Source organism: Mus musculus, chromosome 7 (assembly GCF_000001635.26).
Source record: "Mus musculus strain C57BL/6J chromosome 7, GRCm38.p6 C57BL/6J".
Classification (NCBI taxonomy): domain Eukaryota; kingdom Metazoa; phylum Chordata; class Mammalia; order Rodentia; family Muridae; genus Mus; species Mus musculus.
This window is the reverse complement of record NC_000073.6, coordinates 81,422,946-81,441,803: the sequence shown is the minus strand read 5'-3', so window position 1 is coordinate 81,441,803 and position 18,858 is coordinate 81,422,946. Positions and strand designations below refer to the sequence as shown.

The 18,858-nt window shown below is 37.7% G+C and overlaps 1 protein-coding gene across 12 annotated transcripts in view; it reads left to right on the top strand.

Moving 5' to 3' along the window:
* Positions 1–18,858, top strand: part of Cpeb1 (cytoplasmic polyadenylation element binding protein 1) — a 110,976-nt gene that overhangs the window by 16,198 nt on the left and 75,920 nt on the right. For all 12 annotated transcript variants that reach the window (XM_017321965.2, XM_017321964.2, XM_030242062.1 and 9 more), the window contains exon 2: positions 5,427–5,601. Coding sequence is in view for 9 of the 12 variants with exons in the window: in XM_030242061.1 (XP_030097921.1) it covers positions 5,427–5,601 (175 nt within the window). In the remaining 3 variants the exon portion in view is untranslated. The remainder of the gene's footprint in view (positions 1–5,426; positions 5,602–18,858) is intronic.

Genomic DNA, 18,858 nt, shown 5'->3' with positions numbered 1-18,858 from the left:
TTCAAATATTATTCCTTTTCCTAGTTTCCCCTCCCCACTTCCCCTGCTCCCCAACCCACCCACTCTTTCTTCCTGGCCCTGGCATTCCCCTATGATGGGGCATAGAACCTTCACAGGACCAAGGGCATCTCCTCTCGTTGATGACTGACTAGGTCATCCTCTCCTACATATTCAGCTAGAGCCATGAGTCCCACCATGTGTTTTCGTTGGCTGGTGGTTTAGTCCCAGGGAGCTCTCGGGGCTACTTGTTAGTTCATGTTGTTGTTCCTCCTATGGGGCTGCAAACCCCTTCAGCTCCTTGGTTACTTTCTCTAGCTCCTTCATTGGGGATCCTGTGCTCAGTCCAATGGATGGCTGTGAGCATCCACTTCTGTATTTGTCAGGCACTGGCATAGCCTCTCAGGAGACAGTTTTATCAGGGTCCTGTCCGCAAGCTCTTGTTGGCATCTGCAATAGTGTCTGGGTTTGGTAGTTGTTTATGGGATGGATCCCCAGGGGGCAGTCTCTGGATGGTCATTCCTTCTGTCTCTGCTCCGAACTTTGTCTCTGAAACTCCTTCCATGGGTATTTTGTTCCCCCTACCCCCTTCTAAGAAGGACCGAAGTTCCACATTATGGTCTTCCTTCTTGAGTTTCATGTATTTTGCAAATTGCATCTTGGGTATTCTGAGCTTCTGAGCTAATATCCACTTATCATTGAGTGCATATCATGTGTGTTCTTTTGTGATTGGGTTACATCACTTAAGATGATATCCTCCATATCCATCCATTTGCAGAGACTACTACATTTTTTAAAAAGACCTTGGCCGGACTACCCTGTTCTTTCCCTTCTCTCTCCCTCTTTTTCAGTTTCATATATACATGTGTATGAATAGTACAAAAACTATATGTGTATGTGTGTGTATATATATGTACACACATATATAGTATTAAGCCTATTTCTCCACATACCCTCCTACCTTACCTTTTCTCTCTGCATAGTTCCCTTTGTTGTTATTTTTCTTTCTTTTTGAGACAGTTTTATCACGTAACAGGATGGCCTTGAACTAAGCCTTCCCAGTTTCCTGATGAAGATTTAAAGCAACCGTAGAAATATAGCTAGGTTTGCATTATTTTGCAAGAAAAACAGGTTTCTAATTTGTCATCCCTAAATGATTTTTGTATGGTTATTTAAAATTGCAATAAAAAGTATATTCAAAATCTTGAATTTAAATGTTCATCTGTATATTTAGTATGAGTCTAAGGCAAATTGCCAAAGTACAATACAGTATAATGTTCTTGGGAGGCATCTAAGTAGATTTTCTTTTACTTTGACAGTATTTTTTTTAAGGTTTGAATGTACAAGACCAATGATTTTAACTAAAAAGAAACCAATTAAATGGATCTTCAGGGAAAAAAGCATAAATACAGTTTTTTTTAGAAGGCTTCCTAAATTCTAATTCATGGACTTTGGTTTAAAATTCTCTCAGCGGGTAAGAGCACTAACTGCTCTTCCAAAGGTTCTGAGTTCAAATCCCAGCAACAACATGGTGGCTCACAACCATCCATAATGAGATCTGATGCCCTCTTCTGGTATGTCTGATGACAGCTACAGTGTCATATAATACAGTACATATAATAAATCTTTTTTAAAAATTCTCATTTGGAGGCATAAACTGTATCTTTCAGATAAACTTGAATTTATTATTTTCTTTCTTTCATTTTGACCAGGCTGGCCTCAGACTAACAGAGATCTGCCCGCTTCTGCTTTCCAAGTGTGAGGATGCACCTGGCCCAAACTTAAATTTCTTTGCTAGCTTTTTACAAGTCTGCAAGGGGATTAACAGTAACTCCTTTGACGGCATCTCTAGTGTAGGGAGTTGTGTTCTTGAGTACAAGCATACTGAGTAAAAACTAGAGATGGTAGTAGTACTGTGGTCATTTATGAGAATGAATGTCACCTAGCCAAGGTTTGACCTGAGGAATGATTACCATATGCTCGGCCTAGAACAGATACTCTCTGAAGCCAATGCCATGGTTTTCCAGTAAAGCAGTTCTAAATATTTTTTTTTTTACCATATACATACACAATTTTATGATTTTTCTTTCTTTTTTTTCTGAGACAGGGCTTCACTGTATAATGGCCCTGACTATCTTGGAACATGCGTTGAAGACCAGGCTGGCCTTGAACTCACTTGCCTCTGTCTCTCAAGTGCACCACCACTGTCCAACTATACTAAGTTTTTGATTCATATAAAAGTGTGTTATTTTGTCCACAATAAGACTTAAGTTGAGGTAAAAACAAAAAAAAAGCTTGTTGATAATCTCATTTTATGACAGAATACACCAAACCAATAGACGTTATTAGGCAATAGAAGATTAAGAAAAAGTTTTGTTATGGTAAAATATTGGTCTGAATTCAGAGCTATATGTTGCTAAGGTTGAAGACCGATGGTTCTCAGTCTTCCTAACGATGTAACCCTTCAGTGCAGTTCCTCATGTTGTGGTTACCCCCAACCTAAAATTATTTTGTTGCTGCTTCATAACTATAATTTTGCTACTGTTATGATAAATATCTGATATGCCAGATATTTGACACATGATCCCAAAGGGTTACAACCCACAGGCTGAGAACCACTGAGATAGATAGACTATATAAAGTCAGTGCTATAATGAATTCTTTTAATTGGTGTGTTTAAAAAAATCAGTCTATTCTATGATAGATTAAGGTTTTAGATAGTTGTATGATATCTTAAGTATTTTAATTAAGCTTGTAAAGTCAAATGATTAGGAAAGAGAAGGGCCTGGGATCATAAAATAGTTGCATTAGCTTTTAAATATATTTTTTCTCATTTAATGAGCACATAAATCCTTTCATCAAAGATTCTTGTAATTGCTCTGACTCACGGTGTAATAATAGTAGTACTGATAGCATTAATTTGCTCAGCACATAATTAGGTGCCACGCACTGTGGTAAGAACTACATGTGTATTAATTCAGACCCCCCTACATGTCATAGTATTATACTTTTATGTGTAGTGGACATATAAGAAAAGTGGTAGGACTGTTCTCATCTAACAGTGCTGGTTTACTAACCCCACCCCCAAGTGTGGTCATTCACGGCAAACATTGCTACTTACTGGGAAGTTAAACTACTTGAGGTGTAAATTGAATGCTTTGCTTATTTTTATTCCAATTACACAGTCACCTTAAACAAGATCTCTAATTTTGGTATGTAAGAGAAGGAGGAAGGCATGCCAGGTAACATTTGTCCAGTTCAGGAATATGATGCATCTTCCTAATGGTATTAGGAGTGAGACAAAGTGGCTGGATAGATTCTTTTTTAAAAAAGATTTATTTATTGTATGTATATGAGTACTCAGTACACTGTCATGTTCTTCAGACACCAGAAGAGGACGTCGGATCCTGTTACAGATGGTTGTGAGCCACCATGTTGTTGCTGGGAATTGAACTCAGCTGGATAGATTCTTAAAATTAGATTTTTTTTGAAAGAATAAGCATTCTATACCTCCCTCATGAAGAATGAATTTCTCTCACAAGGCTTCCCCAAGTCTGTATGTGTCTCCTAACTATTGTCATGCTTTTCTCATTGTCTTCATCTCTTCTACAACTGCTGCCACTCTATAAAGACTTACAGTTGATCATTTTCTTGCCTTCAGATATGGCCAAGGTCCTGATATTTTATTTATAGCTATTATAATAAACAAAAAATTAGGGTTTTCTTGTTTTGCATTGTTAAAGGGGGCTTTAAATTTTTTGGTAAGCTCTGATATAAAGATACTGCTAAGTACTTAACCTGCTGTATGAGGCCTTTCCAGTCTCCTTTATTCTGTACCTAATACTCTGCCACTCTGGAACACTTTTGATATAATACCTTTCTGATTTCTGTGTTATTCCCTAGACCCCTTCCTTTCTCCAGCTTCCAAATACATTCTCCATCCAAAGTCATGGGGTTAGAGGACAGAATATGTTTACAGCTTGTTGTAGCTTGTATTATGTTATTTATGACGTGATCAGATCTTAGTTCTTTGTCCTAACTTCCAAACTTTCTTGTAATTAGATCTTTGTTTCATGTTTAACCCTTGAGGTGTTGCCTATAGATCGAGGACAATTAATGCTTATTAAGCAGTGAATGAATGAAGTATATAGCCTTAACATGTGCAAATTGTAGATGTGTGCCTTAATGAGGTTACAAAGTGAAGTTGAACATCATCTTTTATAAATGTACAATTGTGAAAAGATCCTATGAGTGGTGAGAGTCAGTAGGGCTTGGCAAAACAACCTTGTAGAATTGATTATTCTGGTAGCCTTCAAAGGGGGCAGAGGGTATCTATTTTCAAAAGCTTGATGCCAAGGTAGGATATGAATTTGTTCATTCAATGCTATTCTACAGTTTGTAAACTGTAAATGCATTTGGTCTTTCTCATGATCACCTGGATTACAATAGGCTAGACAAAGTAACACTGTGCTATTCTGTTTTGATGAATGAAGTTATAAGTTAGTTCCAGTCTTCCATACTTGTACTGATTCCCAAGTTATTTTAAAATGATTGCACTTCTTATGCTGATTTTCTTCTTAGAAAGCTAAGTCTGTCTGCTGGGTATGGAGTCTCATACTTGTAATCTCTTCACTTAGGAAACTGAAGCAGAAGGATAACTTTGAGTATCTCCACTCTACCTCCCCTCTCCCCTCTAGGCTACCTATGGAATTCTAGGATATTTGTCAAACAGCAGTTAAAGATCAGGGAATGGTGTAATTTCAGAGGGGATGTAGGAAGATCAGGAGTTCAGAGTCATCCTATATAAGAACCTGTCTCAAAAGAAGAAAAAGAAAATTCAATCTGTCAACCAGTGTGTTATTACTTAAAGCATGTGGCTTTGAATGTAGAAAGTGAGGGAACTGAAGTATGAAAAATGATATCAGCTAGGTAGCTGCCCTTGGTACTAATAAATGGTGATACTTAACAGTTTCTAGAGAGCAGTAGAGTAGTTGCATGGGAAATGTGCCAGTGGTGGCACCACTGATAAAAATGCCTCTCTCTCCTTTTTGTGACTGGCTTCTTTCATGTTTTCAAGGGTTATCCATATTGTACCATGTCTCAGTACATTTCTTTATGTCAGATGATATTCCATTGTGTGGATATACTGAATATTTGAACTAAATCAGCCTAGATCTGAAGTTCATGCTGTTGCCACCATGTCATGTAAATTATTACGTATGTGCTGCTAGACTAGGAGGTTCTTGGGGAAATGTCTTTACTTTTGATAATAGTGTTCTGAGTACTTTGTTAATAATAAACATTCATTCGGTGCATTGATGTGTAGGCAGTAAAATGAAGTCTTTGTTGCTTTTTCTAGTTCATGGTATTGTTGAAAATAACATTCTATGTGAATATAGAAAACCCAAGCATGTTTTCTTCATTTCTAGGAAGAAGCAGCAGGAAGAATAAAGGATTGCTGGGACAACCAAGAAGTTCCTGCACTCTCTACATGTAGCAATGCCAATATCTTTCGAAGGATAAATGCCATTTTGGATGATTCACTGGACTTCAGTAAAGTCTGTACAACACCTATAAATCGAGGAATTCATGATCAGTTGCCAGGTAACGTGAGATTTGAAAATCGGATGCACAGGGCTTGTACAGAACTGCAGCTAAGTAGTGCATGCTAGAGGGCTTATTGGAGGCCTGTGAAGAGCACACTGAGTCTCTGGCAGTATTTACCCATTTCATGGTTTGTATTATGGATTGGATCCCCTCATGTGTGGAGACTGCCTGTAGTTACAGAATAATCTGTTTTGTGTGATGCACAGGAAGAGTTGAATTAAAAAGACTGAAAGTAGAAGTATTGTTGTGTGCAGTGAAGTGACTGGGAGTCAAGTGCAGACATGTAATTTTAGCTCTTGGGAGAGGGAGATGAGGAGAAATGTAAATTTGGGGACAGCCTGGGCTAAGTAGTCATTTCAGGGTTAACATAAGATAACTAGCAAGATCTTGTTTTAGAAATACAAAACATAACCACTAATTGTTAGTCAAGGTTCTAGCCCCAATACTACAAAGGAATATAATGTAAATCATATTGTTAAAGGTTTTTGGTAGCTATTTACATTGTGGGGCTGAAGAGATGGCTCAGTTGTTAAGAGTATTTCCTGCTTTTGCAGTGGACCTGAGTTTGTTTCTCAGACAAGCATCAGGTGGCTCACAACACTGGTAACTGCAGTTCCAGGAAATTTGATACCCTATCGGTCCCTCAGGGCACTCGTCACGTACATGGTACATATATTTAGGCACTCACATATACACATAAAAATAATTTTTTTTAAAAAGTTAGGGTTGAAATAAATTTGATATTTAGTTCAACATATATAAAATACTGTCTTGTCAACATATAATCAACATAAAAATATACTAGTAAGCTGTATTCTGTCTTTATCACTCTCTATCTTATTCCTCTGAGCACAGGGTCTTTCACTGAAATTGGAGCTCACTGTTTCTTGGTGTCCCTACCCCAAGCTTTCTGCTAGACTGGTAGCTAGCAAAACCCGACAATTCTCCTGTTTCCACCATTTCCTGGTACTGACATTATAGGCACATAGGCCACCTATAGGTTCTTATATGAGTGTTGTGGGTCTGAACTGAGGTTTTCATGCCTATGTAGCAAGTCCCTTTACCCACCAAACTATCTCCCTAACTCAGCTCTCCATACTAAGACTTGAGAATGAAGTAAATTTGTCATAATGTACTAGTTATATTTCTAATACTGAGTAACCACTTGTGACTGGTAACAACTGTGTTAGATGTCGTCTTTAAAACATGAATACAGGGCCACAGGCATGTAGTTTTCCCACATGTAGGCAGCCACTGATTAGTAAGGGATGGGGAAGCTTTTGAAGATAACTCTTGAATACCAAGAAATTATGAATACCTGACAGTGTTTCATAGTCTTCTCTGGGAGTTGCAACATGTTTTAAGAATGTTGATGTAATGTTTTGCTTGGGTCATTTTAGAAGAAAGATTACATTTTTAATTTTTTTAGAATGGGCTTTGAAAAAAAATAGCAACAGATTTCCCAGAATGACTGGCAAGTACTGTTCTTTAGTTATAAAATCTGTGATTTAACTTTTTAGTGTTGGAAATAATTCCCACGAAGATGTAGGGCCCATGAACATTAAGTAGCTAAACATTTGGAGGAAAACTAAGAATAAAACTGAAGGGTCTGTGATGGCTCAGCAGTTGAGAGCACTTACTGCCTTTGCTGAAGACTCCAGATCTACCTCCCAGCACTCAGACGGCTCCCAAGAGCCTCTAACACAGTCCCAGCAGGCTACAAAGTCTTGATCTGACTTCCATAAGCACTACACCCATGATGCTTATACTCGGGCACGCACAAATACACATAAAATAAGATAAAAAATTTAAAAAGAATAAAATTGAAGCTGGGTGTGGTAGTGACCACCTATAATCTCAACTCTTGGGAAGCTACATAGGGGTATTGTCATGAGTGCAAGGCTAGCCTGAGTTACTGAGTGAGGCCCTGTCTCAAATACAAAGACAAAAAGCTACATTGGCCTGTGGTGTCTGTAGAATTTGTTTCTGATGAACTGCACAGGAAGGTAAGTGAGGTACATTTGACAGTCTGGATGTTTGACTCTATCAACTTCTGCAAGTACATAAACATTTGTAGATGAGATAACTAAACTCTATTAGCTTACAGTGAATTAAAAATTCATGAAGGTTCCTTAGTTTCTAATACATGTTCTATTACTCTTTGAGAAACTATATAATTATATTTTCTGCTAAGACTTGGGATAAGAATATAGCTTAATGGTAGAGTGTGTGCTTAGTATAAACATGGCCTTGGTTCCTAATTGAAAATAATAATAATAATAATTAATAATAAAGACCATCAATAGTGGCTTAACCTCAGTGAGTTGCTTCAGTCTAGCATAAAATATTTTTGGTTGATAATTTTTCAATTGGTGCAAGATTGTTGAATTGTCTTTATAGAGTGTTAGTTCCAAAGCCATAAAGGTAATACACATTTTGTTTCAAAAGATTTCTAAAAACGAAATCAAACATTCCATAGCATTCCTATATTCATTGTAAATGATATTGTGGCATTTTCATACAAGTAAATGTATATATTGGGCATATTTCCTTTCATTCCCTCCCCTTGCCTTTTCTTTCTCCCAATTCTTTTTATCCCCTTCGATAGTTTACATCCTATATACGTACATAATATTTATGTATTGTTATATAATCTAGGGTCTGTAATATGAAATAGAAGATTTGTCTTGTTGAGACTAGATTAACTCACATAATATGTTTATCTTCAGTTGCATCATTTCCTGCAAACAACCTAACTTCATTCTTTATGACTGAAAAAATTAAATTGTGTGTGTTTGGTTTATGTATGCTTGCCTAGGGAGTGGCACTATTAGGAGGTGTAGCCTTGTTGGAGTAGGTGTGGCCTTGTAAGAATAGGTGTGGCCTTGTTAGAGTGGGTGTGTCACTGTGGGAATGGGCTTTAATACCCTCATCCTAGCTACCTGGAAGCCAATATTCTTCTAGTAGCCTTCATGTGAAAATGAAGAACTCTCAGCTCCCCCTGTACCATGTCTGCCTGAATGCTGCCATGTTCCCATCTTGATGCTAATGGACTGAACCTCTAAACTTGTAAACCAGCCCTAATTAAATGTTGTCTTTATAAGAGTTATAAGAGGACTATGTAGACCAGGCTAGCCTAAAACTCACAAAGCTCTGCCTGCTTCTGCCTCTTGTGTGCTGGGGTTAAACGTGAACAGCAGTATACACAGCCTTTTTATTCGTTTAAAAGTTTTATTTGAGTGTTGGAATGAGTGTTCACAAAAGCCACACACATGTGAAAGTCAGAGGACAACCTGTGGGCGTCGTCAGACTTAACAGGAAGCATCTTTACCCGCGGAAGCACCTTACTGGCCCTGCTCTTTGGATACTTTCAATTAATGCCCACAACCAAGGAAAAGCAGAATTTTGGAATGCTCTTGAGTCCTACCTATGAAAACAATATAATATGAAAACATCATCCCAGAGAACATAGTTTATTCTTATTGAACCACAGCAGTGCAAACTAGACATGTACTGATGATAAATCGGGGATTCCAAAGCCTGGGCGAGTTTAAGCTACTTGGGAATCATTATATTAGAAGTACAGATGAAGCTGGGCAGGAGCACACACCTCTAAAGCCAGCACTAGGTGGGGCAGCAGGGGCAGGAAAATCAGGAGGTCAGGGCCAGCCTTTGCTACATAGTAAGTTCCAGGTCAGCCTGGGCTTCATGAAACCCTGTCAAAAAAAAAAAAAAAAAAGTTATGAGTTGCCTTGGTCGTGGTGACTGTTCATAGCAGTAAAGCCCTAAGACTAAACCCACCTCCTTGTCCTTTTGTCTGCTGTTAGACACTTGAGTTGGTTTTCCCAACTTTGCTGGTGTGAGCAATGTTACAATGAATATTGTGCAATGTTGACACAGAAGCCTTTGGGTAAGTACACAGGAGAAATACACCTGGGTCATGATGTAAACTTTTCTTTGTATGTGGTTTTTGTTGTTTTGTTTTGTTTTTTTAAGGAAACTTCATATTGATTTCCATGGTAGCAACATTATTTGATATTCCCACTATATAAGGGGTTACCTTTTGTCCGCATTCTACTTAGCATTTGTTGTTGATGTGTGTGTATGTATACACCATGAAGTTCAGAAATTCATGGCTGGGGCTGGTGAGATGGCTCGGTGGGTAAGAGCACCCGACTGCTCTTCCGAAGGTCCAGAGTTCAAATCCCAGCAACCACATGGTGGCTCACAACCATCTGTAACAAGATCTGACCCCCTCTTCTGGAGTGTCTGAAGACAGCTACAGTGTACTTACATATAATAAATAAATAAATCTTTTAAAAAAATTAAAAAAAAATTCATGGCTGCCAGAAGTGTTGGCTCCTCTGGAGCTGAAGCTAATGATGTAGTTGTGAGCTGCCATACGTGGGTGCTGGGAAACAAATTCTGGTCTTTATAGTAAGAGCAATAAGAGCTTTTAACCCAAGAGCTATCTTAGGACATTGTTTTATTTTCTTCCCTTTCTCCTTCTTGTCTTTTGGAGTAGGAGATATGAGATCTTAGATATATAGCCTTACCTTGGCTGGCCTGGAATTTGCTATTTAGACCTCAGACTCAGGAGCTCTGCCTACCTCTGCTTCCTGGGTGCTGGAGTTAAAGGTATGCACCCCCTGCTTCTCCTGTTTGTTTTTTTAATGACTGTTCTGATTGGAGTGGGGTGGATTGTAAAGCTAGTTTAATTGCAATTCTCAATAGGTAGTGGCCACTAGTATTTTTTATATTTTTGAATTTTGCTTCATTTTTGAGAACAATCAGTTCATTAACCCATTTAAAAAATATTCTAGAGTCCCTCCCTCCATTCTCCCTCCCCAGATGTTAAAAAAATGTCCTAGAGTTAACTCTCTGTCTTATGTGTAGCTAGCAAAGATTTTCTCCCATTCTGTAGGCTCTCTATTCATTTGGTTAATTGTTTCCTTGCTGTACAGAAACTTTTCAGATTTGATGGGATCCCAGTTGTCAATATTTTTGAGCTTTCCATTAGCCCTTTCAGAGTTTCTGGTTCATTTGTTCCGGTCTTTGATCTATTTGGAATCGATTTTTTTATACAAGGCAAGGTGCTTGGATCTAATTCCATTCTTTCTACATGTGAGTATCAAGTTTTTCTAGTATTATTTGTTGAAGAAGCTGTCTTTTTTTTTCTGATGTATTTTTGGTATCTGTTAAAAGTCACCTGGTTGTAGTTCTGTGGGCTTATAGCTGGGTCCTCATTTGTAGTTCATTGATCTATATGTCTACTTTTGTACAGTGTAATGCTGTTTTTGTTACCACAGCTAAGTAGTATAACCTGAAATCAGGTATAATGTTAATTTAGGATTATTGTCTTGCTCAGGATTGCTTTATATTTGTAGTCTTCTCTGCTTCCATATGAATTTAAAATATGTTTCCAATTTCTGTTACAATGACATTAAAATTTTGATGGAAATTGTATTGAATCTGTTAGTATAGCCATTTTTCAGAGTATTACTTCAAAAAATTTTTTTTTTGATCTTAGCCATTCTGATTGGTGTGAGATGGAATCTCAGGGTTGTTTTGATTTGCATTTCCCTGATGATTAAGGATGCTGAACATTTTTTTCAGGTGCTTCTCAGCCATTTGGTATTCCTCAGTTGAGAATTTTTTGTTTAGCTCTGAGCTCCATTTTTTAATAGGGTTATTTGATTTTCTGGAGTCCATCTTCTTAAGTTCTTTATATATATTGGATATTAGTCCCCTATCTGCTTTAGGATTGGTAAAGATCCTTTCCCAATCTGTTAGTGGCCTTTTTGTCTTATTGACAGTGTCTTTTGCTTTATAGAAGCTTTGCAATTTTATGAGGCCCCATTTGTCGATTCTCAATCTTATAGCACAAGCCATTGCTGTTCTGTTCAGGAATTTTTTTCCCCTGTGCCCATATCTTTGAGGCTTTCCCCCACTTTCTCCTCTAAGTTTTAGTGTCTCTGATTTTATGTGGAGTTCCTTGGTCCACTTAGACTTGAGCTTTGTACAAGAAGATAAGAATGGATCATGATATAGCTGTCTCTTGTGAGGCTATGTTAGTGCCTGGCAAATACAGAAGTGGATGCTCACAGTCATCTATTGGATGGAACACAGGGCCCCTAATGAAGGAGCTAGAGAAAGTACCCAAGGAGCTAAAGGGGTCTGCAACCCTATAGGAGGAACAACAATATGAATTAACCAGTAACCCCCCCCTCAGAGCTGTATTTCTAGTTGCATTTGTAGCAGAGGATGGACTAGTCAGCCATCAATGGGAGGAGAGGCCCTTGGTCTTGCAGAAGATCATATGCCCCAGTACAGGGGAATGCCAGGGCCAGGAATCTGGAGTGGGTTGGTTGGGGAGCAGGGAGCGGGGAGGGTATAGGGAGCTTTGGGGATAGCATTTGAAATGTAAATGAAGAAAATATCTAATAAAAAAGAAAATGAAAAAATTTTTTTTACAATTTATGAGCATCATTTTAAAAGCTGTTTTACCTTTATGCTTAGATTTGAAACCCATCTGGAATTTAGTTTTGTGTAAGATTAGCAAGTTAAGATTCATTTTGTTTTTGTGTTGATACTCAGTTGACCCAGCACCGTGTGTGTGTGTGTGTGTGTGTGTGTGTGTGTGTGTGTGTTTTATTGGGAATTTAAATGAAGGCCTTACCTGTATTGCTGAGTAAGTGAATTATCAATGGACTATATCCACTGTATATATGTGTATGTATGTATTGTTATATGTATGTATTGGCTTATATTTTTAAAAACCTACTTCAATAAGTATACTTAAATGCTTTAACCTCTCTTCTAGTCTACCACCCACTAAAAACAGTTTAAAAAAAGGTTAATAGGGCAAAAAATGTGGACCTGTTTAAAAATAGTTTTTATAGAGCAAATCCAATCTGTGTTGTCAGGATGTCAGCAGTTCAGTTCATACAAACCAGCAGTGGTGGCTTGATCCATTTGCAGACACCGTTTACAAATCAGCAGCAACGGTTCTAGCCAGACAAAACCCGGAGGCTCTGCCAATTGGCCCAAGTCCGTGAAAGCAGCAAGAAGTCACCAAAACACCACCAAAAGTTCTTTGGTGCATTTTTCTCTATAAAGTCTCTGCAAATGATGAACAACAAAAAATGACAAGACAAACACAGAGACTTCAGTGAAGACTAGCGGTAGCACAGCTCAGTGATGACCGGCAAAAAATGACAAGGCAAACCAATACCACACAACATCGTCCACTGTCTGTTGGGTTGTAAATGTACCCTTTCCAAAGATCACATGTTCTCTTAAGCATCCATGGTAGCAACACATCATATGCTCTTTTTCCAGGCTATTTACAGAAAAACACCACGTGTCTGTTCTCAGCAAAACTTCTTCCCAGGTGTCTGCTTAAGCAAAAACATCCTCTCAAAAAACAGTTTCAAAAAAAAAAAAAAAATCACGACACAACTGAGTCTCCAAAAAACCCCAAAATTTCCACTTCAGTTATGTGTACATATACATATGTGATATGTGTGTGTATTACATATGTACACACACATAGTCTTATGTAGACACAAGGAATAGTCTTGTTGCATAGTTGACCATTGGCTTGAATATTGTTTAGTTAGAAATATTCTGTTCTTGGGTGGGTGATGGCTCAGCAGCTAGGGAGTTTGCTGTCATTCTGATGGTGTGAGTTTGACCTCCTGAGTCCACATGGTGGAAGAATCAGTTCCTTGCGTGGTGTCTCCTGACCACCACATGTGCACCATGGTGTATGTGCAACCCCCACCCCCCACATATACACAATTTATAAAAAGAAATAACTATTTGTATGTAATAGTGGCTTGTCACCTCTGAAACCTTTTTCTCACTTCCTCCTGCCTCTCACATTTCTACCATCTTTGTGGCTTTGGGAAGGAGTTAGGTCCTTTGCTCTTTCTGTTTGTGGATATAGTCTAAAAGTGGGGAAGAGAGGAAGAGGAATAGTTTTAAAAAGAAATCTCAGCCTATTTCAAAGTAAGTTTTGCACAAAATAGAGGTACAAATTCTGACCCAGGTGACCTGAAACAAATCCTGGCTCTGCTGCTTGTTTGCTTTGACTGTGGCCAACTCTTGAGATTAGGCCTGGAGCAGTAACAGTACTCATTATGGGAGTTTATGAAACTTGGATGTTGGTGTTGACTATGTTGACATTTAGTTGTTTTGGCTGATAATACATTGGTGCTATAAACATTGTTGTGTATGAAGCCTTATAGACAAATTGTCAAGGGTCTACATTCTGGTAAAGAATATTTATGTATGGGAATCTATTAAATGAACAACACGAAAATTCCTCTAAAAGAAGTTGGACCAGTTTTCATTCCCACCAGAAGGGTGTAAACCTATGCCCGCTGCTTGACATCCTTGTGCAGTACTCTTTTTCAAGTAGCTATTTTTTGTGGAGTGTAATAATACCATATATGGATTGTTTGCTTGCTCTTTGTTTTTGAGGCAGGGTCTCAGGTAGCCATTGCTCTACTTCAGCTTCTGAAGTGCTAGGATTATAGGCATACACCACCAACATAGCTATATATGGTTTTAATTTTGTATTTTTCTGATTGCTGCTTGGGTTGGACATCTTCAGATTTTTTTCTCTTTTTTTTTATTGGATATTTTCTTTATTTACATTTCAAATGTTATCCCCTTTCCCAGTTTTCACATCTTCAGATTTTTACTGAACATTTGAAATCTTACTCTGTACCATGTTTGTGCAGTCCTTATGCATTCTTACTGGGAAACTAAGTTGTGTAGGCATTCTAATCGATTCTGGAGTGAACTTGTTAGATGTATGCAGTTACTCTTCCAGTCTTTGGCTAATGTCTCAGTGAACATAAATTATTTATTTTAAGGTAATTCCAAGATATTGATCTTTATAGTTAGCATTTTAACTTTATAGTTAAATTTTTGTCTTTTTCAAGGACATAAATATTAATGTGTTATCTTTGAAAAACTTTGATCTCTCTTTTAATTAATGATATAAATGTTATTTAAATTTCTTAAGATTTATTTTTTTGTATATGTGTGTCTGTGATAATATGCCACGTGAGAATGCATATCCATAGTGATCAAAAGACGGAATCAGATCCCCTGGAGCTAGAGTTAACATGCAGTTATGAGCTGCCTCTGTGAGTAGTGGGAATCAAACTGGTCTTCTGCAAGAGCAAGAAGTGCTCTTAACCACTGAGCCATTTCTTCATCTTGACCTGCATTTTTCTTATTTCTAAGTTGTTGCTAGTATGTAGGAAGATGAGCCTTTTGCATATTGACACTATGGACAATAATGTTGCTAAGGTCACTTTAAAAAGCTGATAATTACTACTTCTTTATAGATTGTTCCAGAATATATTTTTATCATATATACATAAGATTACAATTTCAGTTCTTTTTATTCCATTTTCTTTTTTGTCATAGCTTTTCCTCTTACTCTCTTGTAATCCAAGGTTAACTAGAAATAATGGTATAAGAAGTATCGTGTTGTTTTGTCGTCTTGGGGAGGAGTGATGGGTGTTGATAGTTTCAGCATTTTACTATAAGTATGCTGGGGTTTGTAGATATTTTCTATTAAAGAAAATTTCAGTTTTCTGAATGGGTTTTTAGAGAAAAATCATAATTTTTTTCTTGTTTTCTTGCAGACAAGAGTTTTGTTATGTATTTCAGTCTGGTTTGGATCTGGCTATGTAGCCCAGGTTGGCCTCAAACTCACAGCATTCCTCTTGTCTCAGCCTCCCTGAGGTTGGAATTATAAGTGTGAGCTATAGTCCCAGCTAATGAATGGAAGTTTAGGTTAAACTGTTTGTATGTTGCTTTAGCTTTATGCTTACTTCTAGGGCTGGGCTACATCTCGGTGTAGACTGGTTTCCTAGCACACAAACTCAGTCTCCATTATTGAAAAAAAATGACTTGAAAGAAAATTCAAATTAACCAATCAACAAACATATTCGTACCTCTATACATGTGTGAATATTCAGGAAAGAAATAGCAAAATAAAACCAGATTTTCATCCCTTCAGTATATCCAAATTCTTCACAATATATTTTACTTTAGTGTGTTGCTAAACTTGATTTTGTACATGTTGTCTTTAGGAAATTTATGACCATGCACTTGAGAGATTATCCCTAATCTAAATTTCCCCTAATATATTTTTAACGTCAGTCTTGTTAGTTCCTTGAAGCAAATTAGAAATTTGTTTCTTCTAAGAGTTTGTATAAAAACTGATGTTACTGATGTTACTGCTTAAGTTTTGATGAAATGTACTGGTGAAACCATCTGGATAATGGAGTTCTTTTTATTTTCTAAGGTAAAAATTTAAAGTTATAGATTGCATTTTTAAAATAGATATGTAAGTATTAAGACAATGTATTTTAAGTTTTGGTAGGCTATATTTTTCTAGGAATGTCTCTTTCCTTTAGATTATGAAGTCATTGGTATAAATTTTTATGTACTAGCTTCTTTTAATCTTTTTAAATTAACAATATTCTTGATACTATTAAATGTTTTCCTGAGATTTTGTTAAAATTTTAAAATAAGATCTTGGCTTTGGTTTTTCCATCCTATTATTTAGTTAATTGGGGCAGGGGAGAGCACTGATTTGAACATCATTGGGTTTTTTTAATCATTACTATTTTTATGCCTAATGTTCTTAATGCTTTTTTCTTTGGACTTAATATATTTTAAAATATATTTTAAATTTATTCTCTCCTGTAATACATCACAACCACAGTTTCCCCTCCCCCCACACCTCCACGTGGACTCCTCCTTGCCCTCAGCTCCATTCCTCTTCATTTCCCTTGGGAAAAAATGAGCAGGCTCCAGATATTAACTGAACACAGCATAGCAAGATACAAAAAGACTAGGCAGTCTAGGGAGGAAAAGGGTCTCAAAGTCAGGCAAAAGATTAAGAAAACTTCCCCACTCCCACTGTTAGGAGTGCCATAAGAACAAGCTAAACAACCGTAATGTATATGTAGAGGATCGGATCGAGTGCAGACCTGTGCAGACTCCATGATTGTTGCATTAGTCTCTGTGAACCCCTATGAATCTTGCTTAGTTAATCCTGTGGGGCGTGTTCTCAAACTTTTTGGCTCCTACAATCCTTCAGCTCCCTCTTCCATAGGGTTTCCCGAGCTCTACCTAATGTTCGGCTGTGGGTCTCTGCATTTGTTCTCATCAGTTGCTGGAGGAAGCCTCTCTGATGATGATTGGGCCAGGCACCAAGTATGGCAGAATACCATTAGAAATAATTTCAGTGACTGTTTTGGTTTTGGTTCTATCTTAGCACTCTGAGCTTTCCAGGTTTTGGTTCCTGGCCATCTAGGCGGTGTTAGGCATAGGATCCCTCTCCTGGCACACAGGCCTCTAGATACCCAATCATTGGTTGGCCACTCCCAGAAGTTCTGTACCACCATTACCTCAGCACTTTGTGCAGGCAGGACAGATTGTAGGTCAATGGTTTTGTGGCTGAGTTGATGTCCCAGGCCCACCACTGGAAGCCTTGCTTGGTTACAGAAGATGTCTAGATTCAGGCTTCACATCCCCTGTTACTAGGAGTTCTTATTTAATCTACCCAAATTTTATTAAGTTTTAAATACAATATATTTGAGAATTTCATGCAGTGTATTTGGATTTATTCATTCTCTGCTCCTTCCACTACTTCCACATCCAACCCTCAAAATTTTTGTACAGAGTAAAGGGTTTCATTTTGATATTTCTATGTATACATATGATATACTTTGATCTTATTAATCTCCTATGTCATTCTTATTTTTTCTCTTCTTACAATCCTAATAGTCTCCTGTGATTGTTTGAATGGAAATGACCCCCATAAGCTCATAGATTTGAAGGCTTGGTCACCAGGGAGTGGCACTATTTGAAATGATTAGGGGGTGTAGCCTTGTTGGAAGAAATGTGTCACTAGAAGTGGGCTTTGAGGTTTTCAAAAACACAAGTGATCTCCTATGGCTCTGTGGTCCTGCTGCCTGTAGATTCACATGTAGAACTTTCAGCTGCTTCTCCAGCACCGTGTCTGCCTGCGTACTGCCATGTTACCCACCATGATGATAATGGGCTAACCCTCTGAAACTGTAAGCCAGTCCACAAATCAGTGCTTTCCTTTGTAAGTGTTGCCTTGGCCATGGTGTCTCTTCACAGCAATAGAACACTGACCAAGAAATCTCTTTTACTTTCATATCCTTATTTTCTTCCCTGGATTCCACAGATAAAAAGAAATCATGTGATACTTTGATTTCAGTTAATATGATAATCTCTAGTTTCATCCATTTTTTTCCTTCAAATAACATTTTACATTTTAATGATGGAATGAGACCCTAATTGTATATTTATCACAATTTCTGTATCCATTTACCCATTGATAGGCACCTAGTCTCATCCTATAATCTAGTTATCATGAGCAGTGCATCAATAGACTTGAGTGCAGATCTCTAGAATACATAAGCTGACTTTGATTTGGGGTAGGGCAGGATTTGGAGTGGTTATAGCTGGATCACATGGAAAGTGTTTTGTTTTGGGTTTTTTTCTGTGGCTATGATAGGTGTGTGTATGTTTTGTCTTTAGGCATGAACTCACTTTGTATTCTGGCTGGCCTAGAACTTATATACCAGGTTGGCCTTGTACAGAGAGATTTTCCTGCCTCTACCTTAAACAACACATGCAGCAACCCTGTGCTTATTGCTTTGTTTGCTTGTTTGAGACAAGGTCTCACTGTGTAGCCCAGGCTTGCTGGAACTCAAGATCTTCCTGTTGTATTTTCTCAAGTTCTGGGAATATCTTCAGATAGAGTTTTTAGTTTTGAAGTGTTTTTCATTTGTGCTGTTATGGGGACCCCGCCAGAGATGACCACTCAGACATTTAATTTATAGTCAACTGAAAGTCTTTATTCCAGCCAGCTGGAACTATATTTAGATATTCAATGGGAACCCAAGTATAGCCCCAAGCATTTAAAGGAAGAGGCTTTAAAAGACAAAAACCACATCCTGGTATCTCACTTTGTAGCTGTAGATTTGCATAGATTTGTAGTTTAACAGAAACTAAGATGAGCAGTTAGCTGGAAGGGAAGGTTTGCAGAAGCAGGCAGTTTAAAATAAGATGATAGCTGGGTTGTCTTGGCCTCAGGTCTTACAATAGAATTTGATAATTTTTCATAGGATCAAGGAGATTAAATTCTAGTTAAACCTGAAATGGCCTCAGCAAGAAGAGAAGATT